Genomic DNA, 25,873 nt, shown 5'->3' with positions numbered 1-25,873 from the left:
TGCTTTTACATTGACTGAGAAATTGAAGTTCTATACCCCCATTTAGACACTTTTGCCAATCATGAAAAAAGATTTTATCTAATTAACTTACACAAATGCTGTCAGCACTCACCGTCATGACATGCATAGTAATTAGGTTTACTTCGAATGGGGACCAACATTCACAGCAACACGTTGGGGCCAAAAACAAATAGAACTACAATTTCCATGATGTTATATATGCCTTATGGACTTGCTCTTCTGTAACCTTCAGGGGTTGATTGTCATTGTCAGGTATGTGTAAATAGCTGCAAGGGAGTCAGCCGCAGGAAAGCAGATAGTGGGTAGCAAACTGAGCCTTTTATTTAGGCGAACCAAAAGCACAACGAACACAAAATAGCGCAAAATAGCGCAACCACACATACGTGCGCATACATGAAACAGATAAACAATACAAAGACATGGGGGAAACACAGGGTTAAATACACAACACATAATGAGGGAAATGAGAACCAGGTGTATGGAAAAATGAGACAAAACAAATGGAAAATGAAAAATGGACCGGCGATGGCTAGAAAACCGTCGACGTCGAACACCGCCCAAACAAGGAGAGGCATCGACTGACTGAGAGGAGAGTTGCAGGGTGTTTGAGCAGATAGATCTCTCCCTGGCAGTAGCGTGACACGCTGCGCCGCACAGAACAGTGTAGAGTGTACACAGGAGGCTGCAGAGAACGTTCCAATTGTAACAGCAAGCCTTAAGGCGTCCCCATGCTTCCCAGCCAAAACCGTTCGGAACAGTTTATGCATATATTATGACAACATTTTGTGGCGTCTTTGTTAGTTTTGGACATCGGCAAGGGTTTCTTTGGCTGCTCAAGCACACAACATTTTTCTCTCGAGGCAAGCTGAAGTGTTAGCTGAAGTCTACACCTCCTTCGACTGCAACTGGACAACATTTGTTATCATTCAACATAAGGCAACTCGTCCTCATGCAATTTTTTTCACTTGAGAAATAGATGCAAAATTGCACGACTAAGATCTCCTCATCAATGACAGATTTCTTAATGACAGATTTCTTTCTATTTTGAAGAAGTGTATACTGTATAAAATATAGTGTATAAAAAATATTGTGATTAAAGCATCAGTAGCCTAAACATAATTATAAGCGCCAAGTGTGCTTGATAAATAGTAAAAATCAACACAAAAGCAATAATGGCATTATAATGAATATGTGTCTATGAGAGCAGTAAAAAAAGAGTCAATTATTTATGTCAGATACCAATGGCGATTTTGTCTGTTTCTTTGTCATCAAAATGGAGTTAAACCATGATCTCTCTGAAACGATCCTGTGACATGGTTTCTCCAAAGAAATGTATCTCATACATGTCTGACCAGAAGCTCTACATTTAAACAATCTATCCACCAAATGCGCCTCAGACATACAGGATTGAAATGAACGCACACTTCCAGCTCATCCGTCAACAGACAGGTCCCAGGCAGTGTCTCCTAGCTCCGTGTGCGCCTTTGCCACAGTACAGTCCCTGAATGCTGTAGCATGTCCATGTCACATAAACAATGAAAGCTGGTGAGTGCATTGCTCTTGTTGTTTTTTGCTTGAGATGTAGAGCCTGCTCTCTCACTGATGACATTTTGTGCTGATAATTGCCCAGAAGCATTGTCACCCTCTTGCTCTATCTTAACCGTGCCGTCCCTTCCTCTCTCTTGTCTCACTGTTTCATTTGGTAGTGGTGTGGGCACCTGCTCAGTGCACACCGTTCTGGATTTTTTTTGCGCTTAGGCCTCGGAGGTGTAGGTTATTAAGGCTGAGGCTCAGAATCAGAAGAATAATCATCAGAGAAGTCATGATTAATAAGGATTGGCGATCCGTCAGTGGGACAGTTGTAAATCATGCAGGCAGTATATCATGATTTTTAGAGTAACAACAAATGTCGGTACATAGAAGTGTCTTATATTGGCTGAAAGGTTCAATTCTTGTTAATATAACTGCACTATCCAATTTACAGTAGCTATTACAGTGAAAAAATGCCATGCTATTGTTTGAGGAGAGCTCCTAACAACTGTCATGCCCTGACCATAGGGAGCCCTCGGGGTTCTCTATGCTGTTTTAGGTCAGGGCGTGACTAGGGGTTTTCTAGGTTTTATTTTCTATGTTGGAGTGAGTATGGTTCCCAATTGGAGGCAGCTGATGATCTTTGCCTCTAATTGGGGATCATACTTAGTGTGTCCCTTTTCCCAGCTGCGTTGTGGGATATTGTTTTGTTTAGTGCCTATGTGCGCTACGTATGGCACGTTCGTTAAATCTTGTTTGTTGTTTTGAAGTTTCACTGTAACAAATATGTGGAACTCTACTCACACTGCACCATGGTCACTTATTTGTTCAACGAACGTGACAGAATATCCCACCACTACAGGACCAAGCAACGTGCCCAGAAGGTTAAGGAGTGTTGGACATGGGATGAAATTCTAGGTGGATGCGAGAACCTTCCTTGGCGGGAGTCGCCAAGGAGTATAGGAGGACAGCAACGACGCCGGGGTCCGCGGCCACAAACAGCCCAAGGGCAACCCCAATATTTTTGGGGGGGAGGGGCACAAGGGGTGGTCGGCCGAGCCGAGGAGAGAGCCAGAGAACGTCTGGGAGGCGATGGAGCAAATGTAGGAGGGATATCGGAGAGAGATGTTGGTTAGGTGTATTCTGCAGCGCACTAGCCCTGAAGAGCGTGTCGTCAGTCCGGTGAAACCTGTGCAGGCTCCATGCACAAAGGCCTCCAGTGTGCCTTACCAGCCTGGTACGTCCTGTGCCGGCTCTCCACACTCGCCCTGAAGAGCGTGTCATTAGTCCGGTGAAACCTGTGCCAACTCCACGCACCAGGCCTCCAGTGCGCCTCCCCAGTCCGGTACGTCCTGTGCCGGCTCCCCGCACTCGCCCTGAAGAGTGTGTCACCAGCCATGAATCTCCAGCGACCGTCTACAGCCCGGAACCTCCAGCGACAGTCCACGGCCCAAAGCTTCCAGCGACGGTTCACAGTCCAGAGCTTCCAGTGATGGTTTACAGTTCACGTGTCCAGTCCTGCTCCATGGCCGGAGCCTTCCTCTGCGCCGGTGCCCAGTCCAGGCTCGGCGTCCAGTCCAGCTCCATGGCCGGAGCCTTCCTCTGCGCCGGTGCCCAGTCCAGGCTCGGCGTCCAGTCCAGCTCCATGGCCGGAGCCTTCCTCTGCGCCGGTGCTCAGTCCGTGTTCAGTCCGGCTTCATGGCCCCCCCTATCTAGTTTCAGATTTTGTGGTCAGAGTCCACACCTTTCGGGGGGGGTACTGTCACGCCCTGACCATAGAGAGCCCTCTGGGTTCTCTATGGTGTTTTAGGTCAGATCGTGACTAGGGGGTTTTCTAGGTTTTATTTTCTATGTTGGAGTGAGTATGGTTCCCAATTGGAGGCAGTTTATCATCGTTGCCACTAATTGGGGATCACGCTTGGTGTGTCCCTTTCCCACCTGCGTTGTGGGATATTGATTTGTTTAGTGCCTATGTGCACTACGTATGCCATGTTCATTAAAGCTTTGTTGTTTTGAAGTTTCATAATTTGCACCAATTTGTAAGTCGCTCTGGATAAGAGCGTCTGCTAAATGACTTAAATGTAAATGTAATGTAAATGTAATAAATATGTGGAACTCTACTCACTCTGCGCCTTGGTCCACTTATTTGTTCAACGAACATGACAACAACAAAACACTTTAGGTTTGGTAAATTCACCTCTGAAGGTGAAATGTGTACTTACATTCTGAAATCTTGCTCTGATTTATCATCCAAAGGGTCACAGAGATAACATGAAGTTATCATATCCTAAAAAGGTCCATATAGCACGCACGATCGATTTTGTATTTCCACTCGTTCAATTTGCAAAGAAAGGAATCTGGGAAAATCTCACCCTAAACGGTGTTTGAACTAGTCAAATCACGTTTGTATCTATTCCTCAGAGATCCTAGAAGGTAACAAGACTTTACTATTTCATTAGGGGTGTAGTATATCCTATAGGACACCATATTTGGTCAGAGAGCGACGCCTTCATGGCACGCCGATGACGGGGGCGGACATCACTTGAACAACTGTATCTTTGTCAAATAAGCACCAATTGGGATCAAACAAAGCTAGCTAGATAGCCAATGAGCTGGAAACAATATATGTTGTAAAATGTAGCTTCTAACCTTGTACGACAGCATGACTTTTCATTTTGGACCAAAATTATCAGGATATTCAGAGTTATGAAGTTATGAAAACTGGTTGTTTTGCAATTGTTGAACTTATAATATGGCTACTAATTATTGGAAAGCTAAATCAAAGTCCAAGTATACAGATTTGACAATATTATAGCAGAAAAATGGAATATGAATGCGAACGTCTCCTTCACAATTTGCCTAAATGTACGTGGGGACTTCACACTAAAAGTCTTGAGGATCATTCATACTCCAAGTTATCCATCTGAAACTTTGCACATACACTGCTGCAATCTTGTGGACACTATCGGAATTACAACCAGAGTGATGGCTTTAACAGTGACCTTTCTCTTGCATTTCAAAGATGGTGGTAAAACACTGGTTGATTTTTTCTTTGTATTTTCTTCTACCAGATCTATTGTGTTATATTCTCCCACATTCAATTCACATTTCCACAAAGTGTTTTCAAAGTGTTTCCTTTCAAATGGTACCAAGAATATGCATATCCTTGCTTCAGGGCCTGAGCTACAGGCAGTTAGATTTGGGTATGTCATTTAGGCAAACATTTTAAAAAAGGGGGGCTATCCCTAAGAAGTTAATTTCTTCCCCGCCATCGTAGTCACTTTCATTCAGATCTTGTAGCAGCACTAACGAAGCATGTGCATCCATTCGTCTTGGTCTTCTTGCAGTTGTAAATTACACACGCTATCACTGTGTACTCCAAGTAGGCTATAGTAGACTGATGAAACTGCTTGGATTTTTTAGACTGATATAGGGGACATACCATTTTGAGATTATAGTCACAATATACCAATATAATAAAATGTCTTACTCTGTTCTTCATTCGCAATTGGTGATTACATCATTTTGCATCGTTCGCTTCCCCTCACTCATCTACTCCATCATACTTTACTTCATTTATTTCACCTGTTAGTGAAATCAGTTTAGATATAGTTTAGGTTCAGTTTCGAGGCAATTATCAGGGTGATTATCAACTGGGCATGGCACATTCCACTGTCGGGAGTAGCAGGGCAGGCCCTAATGTCAGGAGGAGGAAAACTCGCACCCTCATAAAACTGGTTATAACTCCAGTTCTTTTAGTGATATTAAGATTCTAACAATGGCAGTGTTTTATATTGACATATTTAGAAAACATCAAGGACAGAGGATGGTTTTTAAAATGGCAGAGTAATAATTGTTTTAAATGAATGAGCAGTCCAAAAAGTCTGCTTTAGCGGTTCTAGTGTTACTAGTTGGGACATGTCGATTCCCACACCCGTAGACCGTGGATTATCAGTTTATTACTTTACTGCTCACCTCGCTCCCCTATCTTGCACTGTGAAATTACAGGCTTAGTTAGACAGATTGCCACTTTGTTCTCCCATCAATCTGGGGTGAACTCACCCTCTTTCACTTTCCCTCCTTTATCCCTCTCTATTCCATTGTATTGGCTCAGTGAACTGAGGACTGGGCTGGCTGTCTTCACTCAGAGCTCCTTGAGTGATAAGGGCATTTCATAACCACTCTCCAGTCCCAGCCGTCTACCATGTACTGCAGCACCCATCATCAATTTATAAAGCCTCTGCAGCGAACATGGTACAACCAACGCCTGTATGGTCTCTTCTAATTGCAGAGGGACAATACACGGCACCATCCATTTTGCTACAATTTTCTGACATACAGAAGCAGCATTACTGTCAACCTCTGTCAAACGGACACTCTGGACGCTTTGGAGACGTGTGGAGAGTGCTCTGAGAGCTGGGAACTGTCCTGTTCTCTTCACTGTGTTTTCCCATGCTGTCTGGGAGCTGGGAACTGTCCTGTTGTCTTCGCTAAGTGTTTTATCCATGCTGCAGGATGTGGAGCAGTGGACTGGCTTGGTTCTCATGCTGTGTGAAGGAGGAGGCAGGGTGACTGAGTGAATGAGTGACAGACAGTCTTCAGCAGCTGGCTGGGAGGAAGGGAGGGAAATCCCTACTCTGAACCGGGCCAGTTATCAGACCCCTCCACTGGCTAGCTGCTAAACTGGCTTTGTATATTGCTGGACAAGTCATCCTCTGCTATTGGGGCCAGTGGGTGTAGGAGATAGGTACTGCTGTAACTCAACACTTTGATTTGAGCTGTACGTTGACTTGGAGAAGGGAATGTTTTTCTAGTGTACCCAGGGTGGTGCATGATGCAAGGTGTGTTCTGCGTTATATTTTGCATTGGGCTTATTAAAAAATGACCAGGATATCACAAGGAAGAAACAGTTGATGCAAAACACACCAGGGAACGGCAGGTTTTGGCCAGCTCTACATTATGTCTACTCAAGACATGCACTTGTTTTTCATTCTAAGATGCTACTGCACTATTACAAAATGTCATAGGCATACAGCCTGAGCAAAATAGAGGTATAATGTTCTGTCAAATTCTGTTTGCCGTAGCAAAATGTATCGTGGTTGGACCCGGGACCTCTCTCGCTCTCTCTCTCACTGAGTGATTCAGGTTTCTGTGCCACCGACCCTCCTCCCCTCCCTCCTTCCCTCCCTCCTTCATACTCCTGTACTGTACTGTTCTGTACTGTAGGGAGAGTAAGGGTGGTAGTTGAGTAGTGGTTCAGCCTAGGCCAGCCTCATTAGCTGCTGAAAGCGCCTTCCTCGGTGCAGGCCGCTGCAGGGCTATTGTCTCCTTCAACAGCTGCTCATTATAAAGCAGATAAATCACTGCATTACTTGTGAATGCACTGCTCTTTAACAGAGCTCCAGTTACACTGGTGAAACTAACATAGGGATTTCACTGCATCTCTTCCTGCTTCACTCAGTCCTGTCATCTGTGTGTGTGTGTGGCTCTAGTTATACAGACACTGGGCTTTCATTTTCAAGATGGTCGACATGACATCTCACTCCTCACAACCTAGGAACAGTTGATGTTTGGATATCTGGTCTTGAGTTGTGATATTTATTTGAAATGGTAATGTATTCTTAGCGGGACAGTGGGACACTACTAGGCTGCATAGCCCATGTTATATATTTCTCTGTGTATTTTAATCAGATTCACACTCAGTAGTTTCCACATTGGTTCAATAGTTCAACAAAAATTACCCAATATACCCTGCAGGGATATTAGGTTCACAGGAAAGAATCAGATGACATCAATGAGCAGAAGAAGAAGAATGAACAATGATGCTTGATACATCCTATTATCTCGATGACTCAGGCTGGGTGCTCTATTCATTTGACCGTTCCTTTATTAAAAGCACCACAAAAATAGAACATTAAGTGGAGAAATAAACAAAGAAAACTCTGCTGTGTTGCTGCTGCCTCGGCTGCGTTATTTCTGAAGCACCTTCCAGTTCACTTTTAGTTTTGATGATTCCAGATATGGGAATGTCAAAATCCGTACAAATGAGTGTGAAACCTTTCCCTCAGAAATATCTCTTACCACTGTACTGTCAGCACTCAGCACAGTTTAGAGATAATTAAATCAGGGTGTGTTCCGTCCATGTGCTCCTCTCAAGGTACAACCCAAAATCCGTAAACATGGGCACCCTAATAGATATTATCCTGACCAACTTGCCCTCCAAATAGACCTCTGCTGTTTTCAATCAGGATCTCAGCGATCACTGCCTCATTGCCTGCATCCGCTATGGGTCCGCGGTCAAACGACCACTCTCATCACTGTCAAAGGCTCGCTAAAACACTTCTGCGAGCAGACCTTTCTAATCGACCTGGCCCGGGTGTCCTGGAAGGATACTGACCTTATCCCGTCAGTAGAGGATGCCTGGTCGTTCTTTAAAAGTAATTTCCTCACCATCTTAAATAAGCTTTTTAATGTAGTGTACTAACAGTCCTTCATATCTCACATTCGTATTTACAGTCATCTATAGCGCTGCAGTCTGATGTCAATGGGGAGTAAACACACCTAAAGAACAGGTCACTGGCACTGGCAGGGCTACAGTCTTTTATATTCATGTATTCATGTTAACGTGGAGGAGTTGGCCCAAGTTGTTTTCTCTCACCAGTGAAGGTCAATGTCTGAAGAGGAACTTGAGGACACGCCTGCATTAAACATACAGTATCTCTGTAGGCAGGTTGTGTCTTAGACACTGTATCTGATTTCTAATGGTGTGTGTAGTTAAAGCCTGCGGTGTGCTGCATGTTGGGAAGTGACTTAGGCTTTATTAGATGCCCGTGTGCTGTGACTTGTCATCCGGCACTACAGCAACAGCTGCAGAATATTTTTACCTGGACGACTCAAGGCAATGAACAGTATCACATCCAGCCGGGTCCTCCAGATCTGCAGGAAAACCACACACTGCATAATGTACATATCCAATGTGTCTCCATCCAGAAAGCCATGTCATTAAAATGGTAAAATCATGCGGGTCCCCTCTCTCTCTCTCTCTTTCTCTCTCTCTCTCGCTCTCATCTAGATTTATAATGGAGGAAGTGTGCCTGCGGGTCCCCTCTCTCTCTCTCTCTCTCCCCCTCTCTCTCTCTCTCTCTCTCTCTCTCTCTCTCTCTCTCTCTCTCTCTCTCTCTCTCTCTCTCTCCCTCTCTCTCTCTCTCTCTCTCTCTCTCTCTCTCACTCTCATCTAGATTTATAATGGAGGAAGTGTGCCTGCGGGTCCCCTCTCTCTCTCTCTCTCTCTCTCTCTCTCTCTCGCTCTCATCTAGATTTATAATGGAGGAAGTGTGCCTGCGGTCCCCCCCTCTCTCTCTCTCTCTCTCTCTCTCTCTCTCTCTCTCTCTCTCTCTCTCTCTCTCTCTCTCTCTTTCTCCCCCTCTCTCTCTATCTCCCCCCTCTCTCTCTCTCCCTCTCTTTCTCTCTCTCTCTCTCTCTCTCTCTCTCTCTCTCTCTCTCTCTCCCCCTCTCTCTCTCTCTCTCTCTCTCTCTCTCTCTCTCTCTCTCTCTCTCTCTCTCTCTCTCTCTCTCTCTCGCTCGCTCTCATCTAGATTTATAATGGAGGAAGTGTGCCTGCGGGTCTCCTCTCTCTCTCTCTCTCTCTCTCTCTCTCTCTCTCTCTCATCTAGATTTATAATGGCAGAAGTGTGCCTGTCTGCATCAGAATCATAGGCTTGGTTTGAACTATCAAAGACACCCTGAGTGCGTCTTGGAAATTCTTCAAACATGGTTAATTTTTCAAGATGCAAGATCATGGTTTTTACACATGGGAGGTAGATATTATAATCCTAAGCCATGGGCACTCTGGGGGAAGCTACTTAATGGCCCTCAATCATTTTGAGAGAGAACTTGTGCTCCTGAGAGTGATTTAAATTTGATGACAGAGTGGCAGACTGGGTTTGCATGCCTATCCCCACCTGCCACTTTCCTCTGAAGTTTTGGAGAGCTGTTGTACCCAATCTCACTCAAAGCAATCCGCCAAGAGGATATGTTAATTTGCCCCTTATTATTTACCTATAGCTGTGTGTAATGTATATATGGATGTATTTAAAACATTAATATGTAATGTACTTTCCCACCGTCCCATGTATTGGGAAACGATAAAGAGGTTGCTTGCTTGAAGTGCAAGAAGAAGTCCATTTAGAATCAACAATGCTCAGAGGGCTGTGTGAAATTGGGAGCCTTCAGCACAGTACGTATTAGTGTAATAACAGAAGTAGCCTGAGCTAATTTAAACTTAAGCCCTCAAGAGAATTTCCTCCTTCTGCAGACTTTAATTAAGAACATCTGTCAGGGCCATGCACAATATGTTCATATACACTGCCTATTAGCAGGACAGAGTTGTTTTTGTGAGGGAAATGAATAAATGTGTGGGTAATTGATTATTCCATAATTTGGTTAGTTTAATATCAGATGTTAACCGTGGACTCTGTTCAATATTCATATCACTGTCTAACAGGAGTGTAAAATAAAAAACTCAGTTTTCTGTATCGGCTCTTTATTTACCTTCTGGAAATCAACAGGGAGGCTGCAGGAGTGAAAGTGTGAGAGAAAGTGTGAGGTAAATGTTTTGTGTTGACAGATTAGGGCAATGCTCTTTGGTATTCAGCAGGTTTGGATGGTGATGGCGTTCATCCCGAAGTTGTTCCACACCAAAGAGCTACGGCGGTAACCTCACACGGAGACATCTGCTGCTGGGATCTCTGTGGATGCACAGAGGCAGCGAGGTGAAGAGGCTAGTTTTTACCCATAAGTGCGCGTTGCATAAAACATGCATCCGTTAAATATTTTTTTCTTTCACTTTACAGTGTAATCAACTAGTTTCTTTGGCCTGGTGTTTCACTTTGGTATGGAGTTTGAAGCCACCAGGGAATTTCATGTACAGGTACTTTCTGAATGAGGGCACTTTGTCAGATGAAGCACTTCATTGAGTGAATCTCCGGTTGTGCTTGGGAGCCTTCTACAGCCTCATACAGTATTTCCTGTGACTGGGTTCATCTCCATGGCAGGTTTATTAGCAGCAGTTGTGAATTCATATCAATAGTGGAGCATGTCCCTGTCAGAGAGGGGGGCTGGCCTCTTCCTTGGTCCAGCCCCATAATCCCCTATTACAGGGATCATCAACTGGCGGCCTGTGGCCGATTCTATTTGGCCCCCCAAATAAAACACTGTAAAATCACTAGGAATTGTCACGTATACTCCCTCTCCGGCCTCTAGGTCATCAGGCTGCTGATTATCCCGCCCACCTGTCAACATCGTCTTGCGCACCTTCACCTCATGACACTCACCTGGACTCCATCTTCCCTATATCTGTCACTCCCCTTGGTCCTTTCCTGAGGTGTTATTGTTTCTGTTTCGTATCTGTGTGTTGTTCCAGGTTCTTGTTTTGTATTATGTTCCGTTTATTTGATTAAAACACTCACTCCCTGAACTTGCTTCCCAACTCTCAGCGCACATGGTTACAGGAATTCACCTCAAAATGATTTTAATGTAGGAAATCTATTCCCAAATATTTCCACTGGTAAATAGAAAGACATACTGTATGTGATTGTGTACCAATGTAATCAAGGTTTGAAATGATGATGTTTTTGTCAAATACAATATCTGTTTGTGCTTCTTGCGTCAATTTGCTGAGTACAAATGATCTAGTTGATGAACCCTGCCCTACTGGGTGACTTCTCTAATGCTTATCCAAATAGAACGTATCTGGGGAGCTGTGACATGGTTACTGCTTACTGCTGATCTGGTCTCCTGGCTGCCCTGTGTTTGTCTGTCCATGGGTGCACGGCCAGGAGAGTGTGGCTGCTCAGATTGACCCAGGGCCATACTGGCCAGGGTTGAGCCAGCTCCCAGTACACAAACACACAACCACATGCACACGCACACATACACAGTTCACAGTACACAGGCTGCTGACAGAGGGCCATATCGAGGGGAGTTGCTGCCCAGCTCGTGGGTCTGAGAGCCTGGGCACTTCTAGGGGAACTTCTCTGTTTGCTTGTAGCAGTCAGGCATCAGTGCCAGTGGGCTGGTTGGAGTGGACAAGAAGAAGGCTCTTTAGATTCTTCATATAGATAAAGCTGTCTGTGCCTGCCGGGTCCCTCTCTATGATCAGTAGGGCGCTCATCCCTTGGGGTAGTACTCTATGTGAGCATGCATGTGGTATTTTATTATCCAATGATATGCTAATAGTATGGCGTTGTGAGATATACGACATAGGATAGTAAATCAGAGCAGCCAACAACAGGGGGTATTAGAGGCTTGAGGAATGCCATTATATGTGGTGTGGAGCAGGAGCACAATGGGAAATGTCCTTAGCCATCAAGCTACTGTGTCTATCCTCTCGGAACAGAACAAATAGATGGACGCATGTTCCCTCCATTTTCCCGCATCCCTCACTCTTTCGACACAGTGGCGTGTCGACACCCCTTCCTTTGTTTGCATTGCAGGTGACAGCCCCTGAAATATCGTTGTGATTCACCTGACCTTTCGGCGCTGTGTCCTGTATCCTATAGATACCACCCTGTTCCGCCTGGTCTTATTGACTAACTCTCATTTATAGGACACTCTCCACAAACTGCTCCACACATGGTGTCACCAGCTGTTTCCCACTGTAGGAGTTCCATATTAAACCAAGGTGACCTCTCAGCAAGCTGACCCCTTCCTCCTGAACCATTGACAGACAGAGATCCGAACACTACAGATCAATGGGATTTGCCATAGACTCCATAGTCTGAGCCTTAGTGGAAACCACAGAGGGATCTTTAGGGCTCCTCTTGTCTTCTCTTCCATCAGGTTAATAAAGGATCTGACCCAGGTCAGAACCCCTTTCTCTCTCTGTCTCGCTCTCTCTCTTCCATTTCTAACGTTCCTCTCTCTATCTTTCCCACTCCATCTCTCTCTATAGCGTCCTAGCCTGTGCCCAGGATGGTGTATGTATTTCTATCCCTGTCCCATGCCGTGTCCTGTAACTTGTTTCCCTGAAAAACAGAGGAGATTTAAATATGTGTCGGATTGCCTGAGCGACGCCACAGGAAAACTGCTTCACAGAGGGCTCCATCTGCGGGCGAGCCCAGACTGACTGCTGATATAAACACTTACCTCCAGAGCCCTAAATAGGCTTTGGTCGTGGCTGGACAGCATCCACAGGTTCTTAGGAAACAGGAATGAAACAGGGATGAAAGTATGTGCCCAGAGAGACGATTACATTACAGATGGTTCCATGCGGTGAGGCCAGGGGGGCGTAGACCACATCCCCTTTTATCCGTCTCTCTGTTCCCTACCGGACGAAAATAAAAGCCCCCCGGATCATTCGCCTTTTCTCCTACTAGTCTAGGGCCAGTAACTTAACCCACTGTCACTAACTATAGAAGTGGAAGTGTTTTTTTTCCATCGTTCATTTCCGGAGTGTGTTTTATTAGATTTGTGTAAGCGTGCCGACGGATAGGCATCCATCATGGCAAGTGTAACTGATAATGACCTTTTAAAAAGAGATCCCTGTCTCTTAAAGCTAAAACAAATCCCAGATTGTAGCTTTAAAGCTTTGCATCTCACATTGATGTTGCAGGCCACCTTCTGCAGTTGCAGGCCACACTGGCTGTGTGTAGGGACTCATGTAGGTTTGCTTGGTTGATGGCTTCAAATATCCTTGGTCGCCAGTTTCTGCAAGACAATGGATTCAAGGCATTACAGAGAGGAGGCAGAGGGTAGGAAACCCACAACTTTCAACATTTATCACAGACAGTAGCTCTCAGGGATGCATTTGTCAAGCAGTGTGTGCATTGTTCGCCTGAAAATGCCATTTAATTCAAAGGCATATACTGCTTTGCTTTGTTTTGTTCCATTTTTCCTGCACAAAGGGGCTATTTAATATAATAATGTGTGGGCTTGCGAGTGTGTACGTCCGAGTGTACATCCATGTGCACATCTGTGCATGTGTCTTTCTCGTGAACCTTTGAGTTATCCACAGTATGCTAAATGAAATCGCAAATCTTCAGAATCTAAGAGTTGAATCTAGCTCATGTTGAGGACGAATGGATGGTTTCCACACACTGTTCGAAGGCTTACAGTGAACTTTAAATGACCTTACAGCCAATAAATAGATGACCGGGGCCTGACTTCAACACTCGACTGATTTCCCCCTGAACTGAATAAGATTCATATTGCTGACGTTCCATTCTTCCATATACTGTTATGGGCCTTTTAAATATTACATTACCTCGTCCACTGTCCAGAGGACTTAGCTGTCCTCCTCCTTTGATCAACATAATAATCATGAATCCCTGTCACGAACCATATCTCTTTTGTGTATCTTTGAATTCATGTGAGCTACAGTACAACTCCAGGCATCATAAACTATAGTATTTAACATTGCAAACATGTTGCCTTATTGAATGCCAATTGTCTTATTTTGATACAGACTGATATTTTGGTAGCATGTGTTGTATTTCAGGAGAGAAAAGGAGGACTTGGCTTCTCTGTGTGAGGTCTGTGTGATGGATCTGCCTGCAGGTCTACTGTTTAGACTGGGGGACCTGGCTTCTCTATCTGTGTGAGGTCTGTGTGATGGCTCTGCCTGCAGGTCTACTGTTTAGACTGGGGGACCTGGCTTCTCTATCTGTGTGAGGTCTGTGTGATGGATCTGCCTGCAGGTCTACTGTTTAGACTGGGGGACCTGGCTTCTCTATCTGTGTGAGGTCTGTGTGATGGATCTGCCTGCAGGTCTACTGTTTAGACTGGGGGACCTGGCTTCTCTATCTGTGTGAGGTCTGTGTGATGGATCTGCCTGCAGGTCTACTGTTTAGACTGGGGGACCTGGCATCTCTATCTGTGTGAGGTCTGTGTGATGGATCTGCCTGCAGGTCTACTGTTTAGACTGGGGGACATGGCTTCTCTATCTGTGTGAGGTCTGTGTGATGGATCTGCCTGCAGGTCTACTGTTTAGACTGGGGGACATGGCTTCTCTATCTGTGTGAGGTCTGTGTGATGGATCTGCCTGCAGGTCTACTGTTTAGACTGGGGGACCTGGCTTCTCTATCAGTGTGAGGTCTGTGTGATGGATCTGCCTGCAGGTCTACTGTTTAGACTGGGGGACCTGGCTTCTCTATCTGTGTGAGGTCTGTGTGATGGATCTGCCTGCAGGTCTACTGTTTAGACTGGGGGACCTGGCTTCTCTATCTGTGTGAGGTCTGTGTGATGGATCTGCCTGCAGGTCTACTGTTTAGACTGGGGGACATGGCTTCTCTATCTGTGTGAGGTCTGTGTGATGGATCTGCCTGCAGGTCTACTGTTTAGACTGGGGGACCTGGCTTCTCTATCAGTGTGAGGTCTGTGTGATGGATCTGCCTGCAGGTCTACTGTTTAGACTGGGGGACCTGGCTTCTCTATCTGTGTGAGGTCTGTGTGATGGATCTGCCTGCAGGTCTACTGTTTAGACTGGGGGACCTGGCTTCTCTATCTGTGTGAGGTCTGTGTGATGGATCTGCCTGCAGGTCTACTGTTTAGACTGGGGGACATGGCTTCTCTATCTGTGTGAGGTCTGTGTGATGGATCTGCCTGCAGGTCTACTGTTTAGACTGGGGGACCTGGCTTCTCTATCTGTGTGAGGTCTGTGTGATGGATCTGCCTGCAGGTCTACTGTTTAGACTGGGTGACCTGGCTTCTCTATCTGTGTGAGGTCTGTGTGATGGATCTGCCTGCATGTCTACTGTTTAGACTGGGGGACTTGGCTTCTCTATCTGTATGAGGTCTGTGTGATGGATCTGCCTTCAGGTCTACTGTTTAGACTGGGGGACCTGGCTTCTCTATCTGTGTGAGGTCTGTGTGATCGATCTGCCTGCAGGTCTACTGTTTAGACTGGGGGACTTGGCCTCTCTATCTGTGTGAGGTCTGTGTGATGGATCTGCCTGCAGGTCTACTGTTTAGACTGGGGGACATGGCTTCTCTATCTGTGTGATGTCTGTGTGATGGATCTGCCTGCAGGTCTACTGTTTAGACTGGGGGACATGGCTTCTCTATCTGTGTGAGGTCTGTGTGATGGATCTGCCTGCAGGTCTACTGTTTAGACTGGGGGACTTGGCCTCTCTATCTGTGTGAGGTCTGTGTGATGGATCTGCCTGCAGGTCTACTGTTTAGACTGGGGGACATGGCTTCTCTATCTGTGTGAGGTCTGTGTGATGGATCTGCCTGCATGTCTACTGTTTAGACTGGGGGACATGGCTTCTCTATCTGTGTGAGGTCTGTGTGCTCTGTCATCTCTATAGCTTCCTCACTCTCTGGTTGACAAGAGGGCACAAATATGTGTCTTCTCGTGTAGTCGGAATATGGGAGATGTCAGGTGGGAGTTTTCCACTGTTTTCCACTGTTTTTCACTGTTTTCCACCTGTGTGTATCACGGTTGAGTGTGTTTGTGAAAATGCGTGAGAAATTCACTTTAACACTGCCATCTTTTTTTAAACAACCACAAACAAACTTCTCTCACGAGTAGCAACTCTTGACATTATTTCAAATGTCTGATGCTTAATTAACAACACAACCATACATGTACACTGATTTCCTGGGAGCTCACCCCTACTGTCACACACTAAAAATCCAATCAAATCAAATGTTATTTGTCACATGCGCCGAAATACACCAGGTGTAGACCTTACTGTGAAATGCTTACTTACAAGCCATTAACCAACAATGCAGATCAATAAATAGAGTTAAGAAAATATTTACTAATTAAACTAAAGTTTAAAAAATAATCATAATAATAATCAAAAAGTAACACAAGAAAATGTCATAACAATAATGAGGCTATTTATAGAGGGTACCGGTACCAAGCCAATGTGCAGGGGTACAGGTTAGTTGAGGTAATTTTTAAAGTGACTATGCATAGATAAACAGCGAGTAGCAGTCAGTAAGTCCAGGATCCAGTTGCAGAGAGAGGTGTTTAGTCCCCAGGTTCTTAGCTTATTGATGAGTTTTGTGAGCACTATGGTGTTGAATGTGGAGCTGTAGTCAATGAACAGCATTGTCACATCGGTGTTCTTTTGTTCAGGTGGGAAAGGGCAGTGTTGCGCAATTGAGATTGCGTCATCTGTGGATCTGTTGGGGCGGTATGCAAATTGTAGTGGGTCTAGGGTTTCTGGGATAATGGTGTTGACGTGAGCCATGACCAGCCTTTCAAAGCACTTCATGGCTGCCGACGTGAGTGCTACGGGGAGGTAATCATTTAGGCAGTTTACCTTTGCTTTCTTGGGCATAGGGACAATGGTTATCTCTTTGAAACATGTAGGTATTAATCTTAGTCCTATATCGACGCTTTGCCTGTTTGATGGTTCATCTGAGGGAATAGTTGGATTTCTTATAAGGGTCCGGATTAGTGTCAAACTTTATATGTCACATGCGCCGAATACAACAAGTGTAGATTTTTCCATGAATTGCTTACTTACAAGCGCTTAAACAACAGTGCAGTTCAGCAGTGGGAAAGGGCAGCTCTTGCCTTTAACTCAGTGCGGATGTTGCCTATGATCCTCTATTTGGGTCTGCTGAGGAAAGGAGCATCATGAATCCCTATTTAGTTACACTCTCCAGACACCTTTATCAACTTTATTGTTTTAAGTCATCGGTGATGGACTTACAATGTCTGCTATCGTCTCATTGCTCAATTACATGGATGTCAGACTTTATCATAAAAGGCCAAGACAGAATCCTACATATCAGATTGGATTGACGTCTGTCTGTCAATTAAACTGGGCCAGGCAGAATATAGCTTGTTAGCATACTGACAAGGATGGACAGGACAGTATTATTATTATACATATTTCTATGTATAATAACCTTTAGCCAGCCGGAATGATTGTCAGGGGGGTACCAGACACACGGGAGACTGACTGGTGTCTGACAAATTAGGGATGACCCCCTCTTGTTTGTTCTGTTTGGCCCCTGGTGACATTTGAGTTCCTGTAAGTGTGTGGTCCATTTAGGCTGTTTTATCACCTGACATGTCCTCCATGTTGTCCTTCATGTTGTCCTTCATGAACACAGCAACAGCTTCAGCCCCAGTGTGTATATAGTGTATAGAATAACCAAGGGGAATGAGAGCTGAGATAGTATGGGCGAACAGGCCCTTTGTCATCCTATTCCACTCACGCTCAGTCTTCCATGAGACTTTCACACTGGAGATGATCTACTATCACATGTCACATAGGACACACATACATAGGACACACATACATAGGGCACACATACAGTATGTGGTAAGCTATAGGGTAAAGACTCGTTCTTTTTTGCAGGAACCGAAAATACCGGTTTTAATGAATGTTGAAGAGCTGACCTCTATTTTCATAGATCAGTTGGTATCCCCCTTTCTGCCTGCTGTGAATCCTGGGGTTTAGGAGATTGCTTTGGATTTTCCCCCTCGCATTCAGTTAACATATGCAGTAGAAAGCAAAGCAGTGATTTTCCAGCAAGGCTTTAGAATTGTCTCCCTGCTCCTGCTTGTAAGTCACTCTAGGCCAGGGATGGGCAAACTTTTTCTTTACTCAAGTTTAAAACAGACTCCTAAAATACTGTAGGCAGTTGAGAGAGTTCATCAAGGGTCACAGAGTCAGCAAAGCTGTATGAGTTTGAGCCTGAAACCGTGTTAAATGTCTAAACGGTATTATGACTGTAGATGTAACGGACATCATTACAACTCAATAAGCACCTTCAAAATGGATTCATGACTGCCTTTAAATATCCAAACTACACTGAAAAATATATATATAATATATTTAAATGCAACATGTAAAATGTTGGTCCCATGTTTCATGAGCTGAAATAACAATCCCAGACATTTTCCATAGCACAAAAAGCATATTTCTCTCAAATTTTGTTCACAAATTCTTCACTGACGAGTCGCGGTTTTGTTTCACCAGGGGTGATGGTCGGTTTCGCGTTTATCGTTGAAGGAATGAGCGTTACACTGAGGCCTGTACTCTGAAGTGGGATCGATTTGGAGGTGGAGGGTCCGTCACTGAGCTTGTTGTCATTGCAGGCATTCTCAACACTGTGCGTTACAGGGAAGACATCCTCCTCCCTCATGTGGTACCCTTCCTGCAGGCTCATCCTGACATGACCCTCCAGCACGACAATGCCACCAGCCATACTGCTCATTCTGTGTGTGATTTCCTGCAAGACAGGAATGTCAGTGTTCTGCCATGGCCAGCGAAGAGCCCGGATCTCAATCCCATTGAGCATGTCTGGGACCTGTTGGTTGTGAGAGCTAGGGCCATTTCCCCCAGAAATGTTTGGGAACTTGCAGGTGGCTTGGTGGAAGAGTGGGGTAACATCTCACAGCAAGAACTGCCAAATCTGGTGCAGTCCATGAGGAGGAGATGCACTTCAGTACTTAATGCAGCTGGTGGCCACACCAGATACTGACTGTTACTTTTGATTTTGATCCCCCCCCTTTGTTAAGGGACACATTATTCAATTTCTGTTAGTCACATGTCTGTGGAACTTGTTCAGTTTATGTCTCAGTTGTGGAATCTTGTTATGTTCATACAAATATTTACATTTACATTTAAGTCATTTAGCAGACGCTCTTATCCAGAGCGACTTACAAATTGTTAAGTTTGGTGAAATAAACGTAGTTGACCGTGAGAGGATGTTTCTTTTTTTGCTGAGTTTGTGCACTGTAACCCAGTTCCTGGAAGGGTACCACATCTTTGGAATTGTTATATTTTTGTTCATTGTAAAACAAAATAAAGCTGTTTTTTGGCTTGTGATCGATCACACATCTAATTTCTTCATGTGAAAATGGTTTTGGATTCCATTAAGAGCAGTTGCCTGAGTCGTAATCCTACAGATGTATATTTTCTTTATAATTTCTTCCAATAGTTTTAAGGAGAAACAATCCACCTAAGACAACTTTGCACTATTGGTCTAATTATTGAAGAGGCTGCTGAGGGGAGGTCGGCTCATAATAATGGCTGGAACTGTAACGGCTTTCTTCTGTGGACGAAGGAGAACCAAAGCGCAGTGTGGTTAGTGTTCAACATGTTTAATATAGACGATAAACGAGAACACTACAAAATACAAAACAACAAATGTGAAAACCGAAACAGTCCTATCTGGTGCATAGACACAAAGACAGAAGACAACAAGCCACAAAACCCAACACAAAACAGGCTACCTAAATATGGTTCCCAGTCAGAGACAATGACAAACACCTGCCTCTGATTGAGAACCATATCAGACCAAACAACAAACCCAACATAGAAACACAAAATATAGAATGCCCACTCAGCTCACGTCCTGACCAACACTAAAACAAAGAAAACACAAAAGAACTATGGTCAGAACGTGACAGGAACCAGCAAATGGAATGTCATCAAACACATAGAAACCATGTGTTTGATGTATTTGATACCATTCCACTTATTCCGCTCCAGTCATTAACATGAGCCCGTTCTCCCCAATTAAGGTGCCACCATCCTCCTGTGTAAATAAATAAGAACTAGCCCGCCACCCCCTACTGTTTCTGTTGTGCTGGCGGTGGTGCAATGTTGGATAGACTACATAAGCTTTAGTTCAATAGAGCTCCACACAGATATGCCAGAACCAACACTGTCCATTTAATATTTACATTTCTACTTGTATGTTGTTGTTATACTCTTTCAGGCCATGATAGAAAAGCAGCAGTGTCTTGGTTAGAAGAGCCCTGAAATGGAGGATTCAAAGATGAATTTCTACTGAACACGAAGCTCGCCTTCCAGTATGCCTTTTTAGAAGGAGCTGCCAGGTTTATTCAGCATCAGAGGGAAAGTTAGAATGAAGAATCCCTGTCCAAGCCTGCTCTGCTGTACCACATCTATACACTGTATCTCCACTGCTCCTTTGCCCACTCCTCTGACTCTATGCTATAGACCTTGTCTCTCCAGAGTTTCTCTGAGTAACCTCTTGTTGCCTAATAAAGGACTTCAGAGCTCCATGCCTCTCTGTTCTCTTCTGTTGAGTGGATGGCGATGAGCTGAGCTGGGCTTGGCTCAGGAGGGAGTGAGAGGAGGAACGTGCCCTTGTGTCTGGTCGAGGCATCAGCAGCACATGCAAGCTAAGAGGCCCAAGCAACACAAACATTGGCACAGACACATGCATACACACACACACACACACACACACACACACACACACACACACACACACACACACACACACACACACACACACACACACACACACACACACACACACACACACACTATACATACACATGGATTTAGTATTAGTACTGTAGATATGTGGTAGTGGTGGAGTAGGGGCCTGAGGGCACACAGTGTGTTGTGAAATCTGTGAATGTATTGTAATGTTTTAAAATTGTATAAACTGCCTTAATTTTTCTGGACCCCAGAAAGAGAAGCAGCTGCTTTGGCAGCAGCTAATGGGGATCCATAATAAATACAAATACCAATAGCCCTCTGATGAATGCATGTCCTCCTCTGAGGTGGCGGCTACTGACACACAACATATTGAATTAAGAGTTAAGGTCCTGGCGGGCTGTGATCAGATGACCCACGGGAGCTGAGCCAATGCTTCTTCAGCTCTCCATGGCACCACCAGGGACAGAGTATTCTGGGTCAAATATCCCCTGTTCTATCTGTGTGGGACTGCTTTCATAATTCTCATCCCACACCAGGATGACGTGAACAGCGACGCTGACCAGAAAGATGTGGTAGTACTGGGAGCAATAGGAAGTTTGCCAGTTCCATACCTTTTAATACTACTTCATTATAATTATAGACCTGTGTCATTTTAAGTATGGTATTGCTCATTTAAAAAAGACATATGTTAATGGTTTAACGGTTTGTGATTTGGAGGAACACTTCCATTGTTCCTGGCTGATTAAGACTAGTATAATGTGATGTGGTCTCGTGTTGTCTTCCAACCACTACCATCAAGCTCCAGGATGTCAGACTTGTTAGAGCCGTGTATACTCTGTAGAAACACAAGATACATGGATCAGTGTATCTCTGTATATACAGGGCATTACTGGGTTTACTTTAAGACCATTCAGTTGGAACTCTGCTCCATCCATCTCTGAGCTGCAGCCATCACGAGCACTCAACCTCACCTTGCTGACAGAGAGAGGGACCGTTACCACAGCACAGCAGTACAGAGTAAAGATTAGGCTGTTTTCACAAACCCTACCCAGTGAAAGGGCTATGTGAGTGGTTGGACAGATAATGGTATTGCTGTTGTTTGTACGGTAGCTCTCTGAAGGAAAAGATGTGGCATAACAAAGGAAAGTCAAACGCTGTATAAAAAGGTTGATATCTGATCTGGGGGGGGTTGATATCTGATCTGGTAAAATGCATTTTTCTCTTTGTTCACAGATCATGTACATTTAGGCTTCTGACATTGTATTTCAAACCAGAGGGTTAGATAAATGTAAGGACGCAGCTCTAGAATATTAGAGCTGTAATATGTTGTCAGCTCCATGTGTGAAACAACTGAGAGAGTCGGTGTTTGACCCTGGGTTTCCATAGGAAAGTGTTGAGTATCTTTAAGCCACTCTCCCATTTCCATGCTTGAAATGGTGCAATAATTCCAAAGGCTGGGTCTCTGCCAATTTATCAGTGCTCCTTGCATGGAAGTGAGCCGACATTGTGCAACTGACGATTTTGTGACAAGGCTGCACATAGCCTCTGCAAGTCTGCATGAAGTAATCCTCCTAATCATGATCGTGCTCTGATGTCATCTTATCCAGCCTTTCACAAATAGAAAATAAATAGCCACTGGGAAAGTTAATTGAGCGTAAATATATCAAGTGTCTCAATGAAATCACAGATTTGAAGGTTTTATCAGACTGTGCCAGAGAAGTCCACCCCACCTTTCACCCACACCACCAACACGTTTCCTTGGACTCATGCTTTTTGCACAGACAACACTGAGGAAATTAATGAACTTGTATAGCCAATGCTGTGTTATGATCAGCTTATTAAAGACATGGTCGGAGCACAGGGGAGGAGCCCGGGTTGTCTGTAGCCGCCTGCAACTGCCTCATTGGCTGCTCCCTCAGCAGTGGGGAGGGGTTGATGAGAGGCAGGGAGCAAGAGAGTAAGAGGGAGAGCAGAGAGAAGAGGGGGGACAAGGGCAGTGCTCTAGTTAAGGGGGATAGGATAGGGAATGCCTGTTAGATGAATCTTGCCGGTAATAGCACACATCAGCCACGGCACTGCGACTGACAGCACAGGCAGAGAGCGGGGGACTGAGCAGCTGAGCACAGAATTGTACAATGAGAGAGAGAGAGAGAGAGAGAATAACTGAATCAGATTATCATCAGCACGTTGGAGAGCGCAAAGCACAGAGGACTGAGTGAGCGCAGGAAAGGAGGAGAAGAAGAGGAGAGAGGAATACAGATACAGGATTGTGTTGTATGGGGGGGGCAAAAGTTTCCAGCTCCCCAGGCAGAAATCAGTCCTGAGGTCAGCAGTAGGGAGGAAGAAGTGGAGCAGCTGAGAGTTGGAGAGAAAGATTCACAGGCACACACACAGCACAGCCGTGTGGAGATCCAGGGGACACTATTGAAACTTACTGACTCAAGGACGTAGCTTTGCTGTAACTCATCAGGGTAATAATGCTCCACGCTGGACTAGGACTTCTCTGCATGGCCAACTCAGGAGCATGAGAGCAGACATTGGACACCGGGCAGACGACACATAGAGCCGGGAATATTGCCTGTGTCTTCCTTTTACTTACCCAATACAGTTTAGTCGTGCCATTGTTGGGGGGATAGAAAGATTCAGAGTTTCTGGGCTTGGAAAGAACCAGTACAGATCAGAGAGGGAGAGAGGAGACTGCTGGAGGGGGAGAGTTGTGTCCTCTCATCTCTGAGACATGGTAGAGTGTGTTACGGTAGAGAGCCCCTCAGCAGCAGTGTTAGCCCAAGAGCATGGAGAAGTCCAGCAGTGAGGAGTCAGCCATTCACCGCAGCCCATCCGTGGATAGCCTCGACTCCGACTTTGTCCGCGACTCCACGTCTGGCCGCCCATTCGGCGGCCGCGGCTTCACCGCCGGTGCGTTCTACGGCTCTACGGGGCCGCGCGGTACCACGGCACAGGGGCAGGTTGGGACAGCGGCTGACACCAGCGTCAACATCGGAGGAGACAAGAGCAGCAATAACAAGTACACGGCGCCCAAAGGCAGCAAATACGTGGTCTTTTACCTGGATCTATCATTTGTGTTCCTTTTAGAGTTCAAGAAGTACAACATGGCACGGGGCTGTCTCTGCTGTTTGAAGTACATGATGTTCTTCTTCAACCTCGTCTTCTGGGTAAGCAAAGCATTATTTTACTATGTTGTTCTTCTCTTTCACATCTCTCCATCATGTGTTCTCTCTTTTTTGGGGTGCTAGTTATATATCTGTATGGATGTAGAAGCAGTGTGATGCTGACAAGTTACTCAGCAGATACAAATGTAAAAGTAGTAGTCATTAGTTTAACAGTCATATGAGCAAGACAAGATGATAAAATGCCATATTACATAATAGTTGTAAACTGATATACTGATCATTTAAAGATTTCTCTTCAGGCATATGTGAGAGAAAGATTTATGCTGGGGCTCATAATAATTTGCATGTTACTATTCCTGGTTGTCATTGAGTCGTTGAAATGGTTGCTGCACCATGTCTCCCTGTGTGTGCTCTGCTGGGGCTGCCACTCATTCAGATGGCTTTACAACATGGGTCCTCATAGGTGCTGCTGATTTACTGCAAACATTATGAGTATTTAGCGTGTTAAGTTGTCTAGGCAAAGGACAGGTGGCATTGCTTACATGTATGAGATGGAAGCATGACATATCTGTGGATTGATTATGAATGAATGAATGTTTCCATTCATTTTGGTGAGCCACTGAAGTGAAGATAGATAGGATTAATCTGATTTGTGGTTTTTATTTACTTTGTATTTCACACATTGACATTTTTTTATGTTTTGGATTTAAAGATTGGGCCGTGTCACTAAAAATTGAAAATCACAAATGTAGCTGGATTTTCTATATGTTTTACACCTTTAACAGCACTTCCACCCATCATCCAATCTAATCAAAATATCCCAGTTTTGATTTCAGTGGACATAACGTTTGCATCTGTTGTTTTGTTTGTGACAGTGGGCATCCCCTGGAATATTGAACCAGTGGATTACGGGGGCTTAGTTGATGGGCCAGAGTCTTTTGTGTGGAGCCAATCATGCGCGAAGCATAATAACATCACAACACAACAGGGTCTACATCTCCAATAACGTCACCACTAGCCTACTACGTGCACCCTGCAATCTGGGGCACATCTGAGGCTCAGGCTCCAGGCTGCTGCACATTATATCTGAACTATAGTGAGATCAACTGTCCACAGCACAGAGCAGATTCCAATGTAACTCAAGGGCAAAACATCCACGTAGGGCCAGAGGGGTATGTCTGTCTGATTGGCAAGGCAGGCTCAGATCAGGCAAGGTGTGTTTACAGTTCGTGTGGAATCTGGAGGGATCAGAGGCTAGGCCGGACCGATGGATGGCGGCTGAGGTCATTGTGTCAGTGCTGCCCTCACTTTCCCGGGGCCTGTGTTGCTAAATCTGTACTTAACCCCTATTGGTGAACATAAACCCCCACGTCAATAACCTGCAGCTCTAGCTCCACACTGGGAGGAGGAGGAGGAGGAGGAGGAGGAGTAGGAGGGAGGGAGTGGGGAGAGTAAAGGTTACCACTGCATGTACCCTCCTGGGGTTGGGGAGAGTAAAGGTTACCACTGCATCTACCCTCCTGGGGTTGGGGAGAGTAAAGGTTACCACTGCATCTACCCTCCTGGGGTTGGGGAGAGTAAAGGTTACCACTGCATCTACCCTCCTGGGGTTGGGGAGAGTAAAGGTTACCACTGCATCTACCCTCCTGGGGATGGGGAGAGTAAAGGTTACCACTGCATGTACCCTCCTGGGGTTGGGGAGAGTAAAGGTTACCACTGCATGTACCCTCCTGGGGTTGGGGAGAGTAAAGGTTGCCACTGCATGTACCCTCCTGGGGTTGGGGAGAGTAAAGGTTACCACTGCATGTACCCTCCTGGGGTTGGGGAGAGTAAAGGTTACCACTGCATCTACCCTCCTGGGGTTGGGGAGAGTAAAGGTTACCACTGCATGTACCCTCCTGGGGTTGGGGAGAGTAAAGGTTACCACTGCATGTACCCTCCTGGGGTTGGGGAGAGTAAAGGTTGCCACTGCATGTACCCTCCTGGGGTTGGGGAGAGTAAAGGTTACCACTGCATGTACCC

At 45.2% G+C, this 25,873-nt stretch overlaps 1 protein-coding gene across 5 annotated transcripts in view; it reads left to right on the top strand.

The window, feature by feature from the left end:
• LOC118395826 (tetraspanin-9) overlaps positions 1–25,873 on the top strand; it is a 318,797-nt gene that overhangs the window by 130,052 nt on the left and 162,872 nt on the right. For 2 of the 5 annotated variants that reach the window (XM_052466039.1, XM_052466040.1), the window contains one exon: positions 23,814–23,893. The exons of 1 other annotated variant lie outside the window; for it this stretch is intronic. In XM_052466039.1, coding sequence (XP_052321999.1) covers positions 23,831–23,893 — 63 coding nt within the window. In that variant the 5' untranslated portion in view covers positions 23,814–23,830. Of the gene's footprint in view, positions 1–22,754; positions 23,894–25,873 lie in introns of those variants that run through there. 2 more of the 5 variants (XM_052466037.1, XM_052466036.1) reach the window with 2 other exon arrangements.

Source organism: Oncorhynchus keta, chromosome 17, assembly GCF_023373465.1.
Source record: "Oncorhynchus keta strain PuntledgeMale-10-30-2019 chromosome 17, Oket_V2, whole genome shotgun sequence".
NCBI lineage: Eukaryota > Metazoa > Chordata > Actinopteri > Salmoniformes > Salmonidae > Oncorhynchus > Oncorhynchus keta.
Note: the sequence above shows the minus strand (reverse complement) of the source record. Positions and strands in the feature narration are given on the sequence as shown.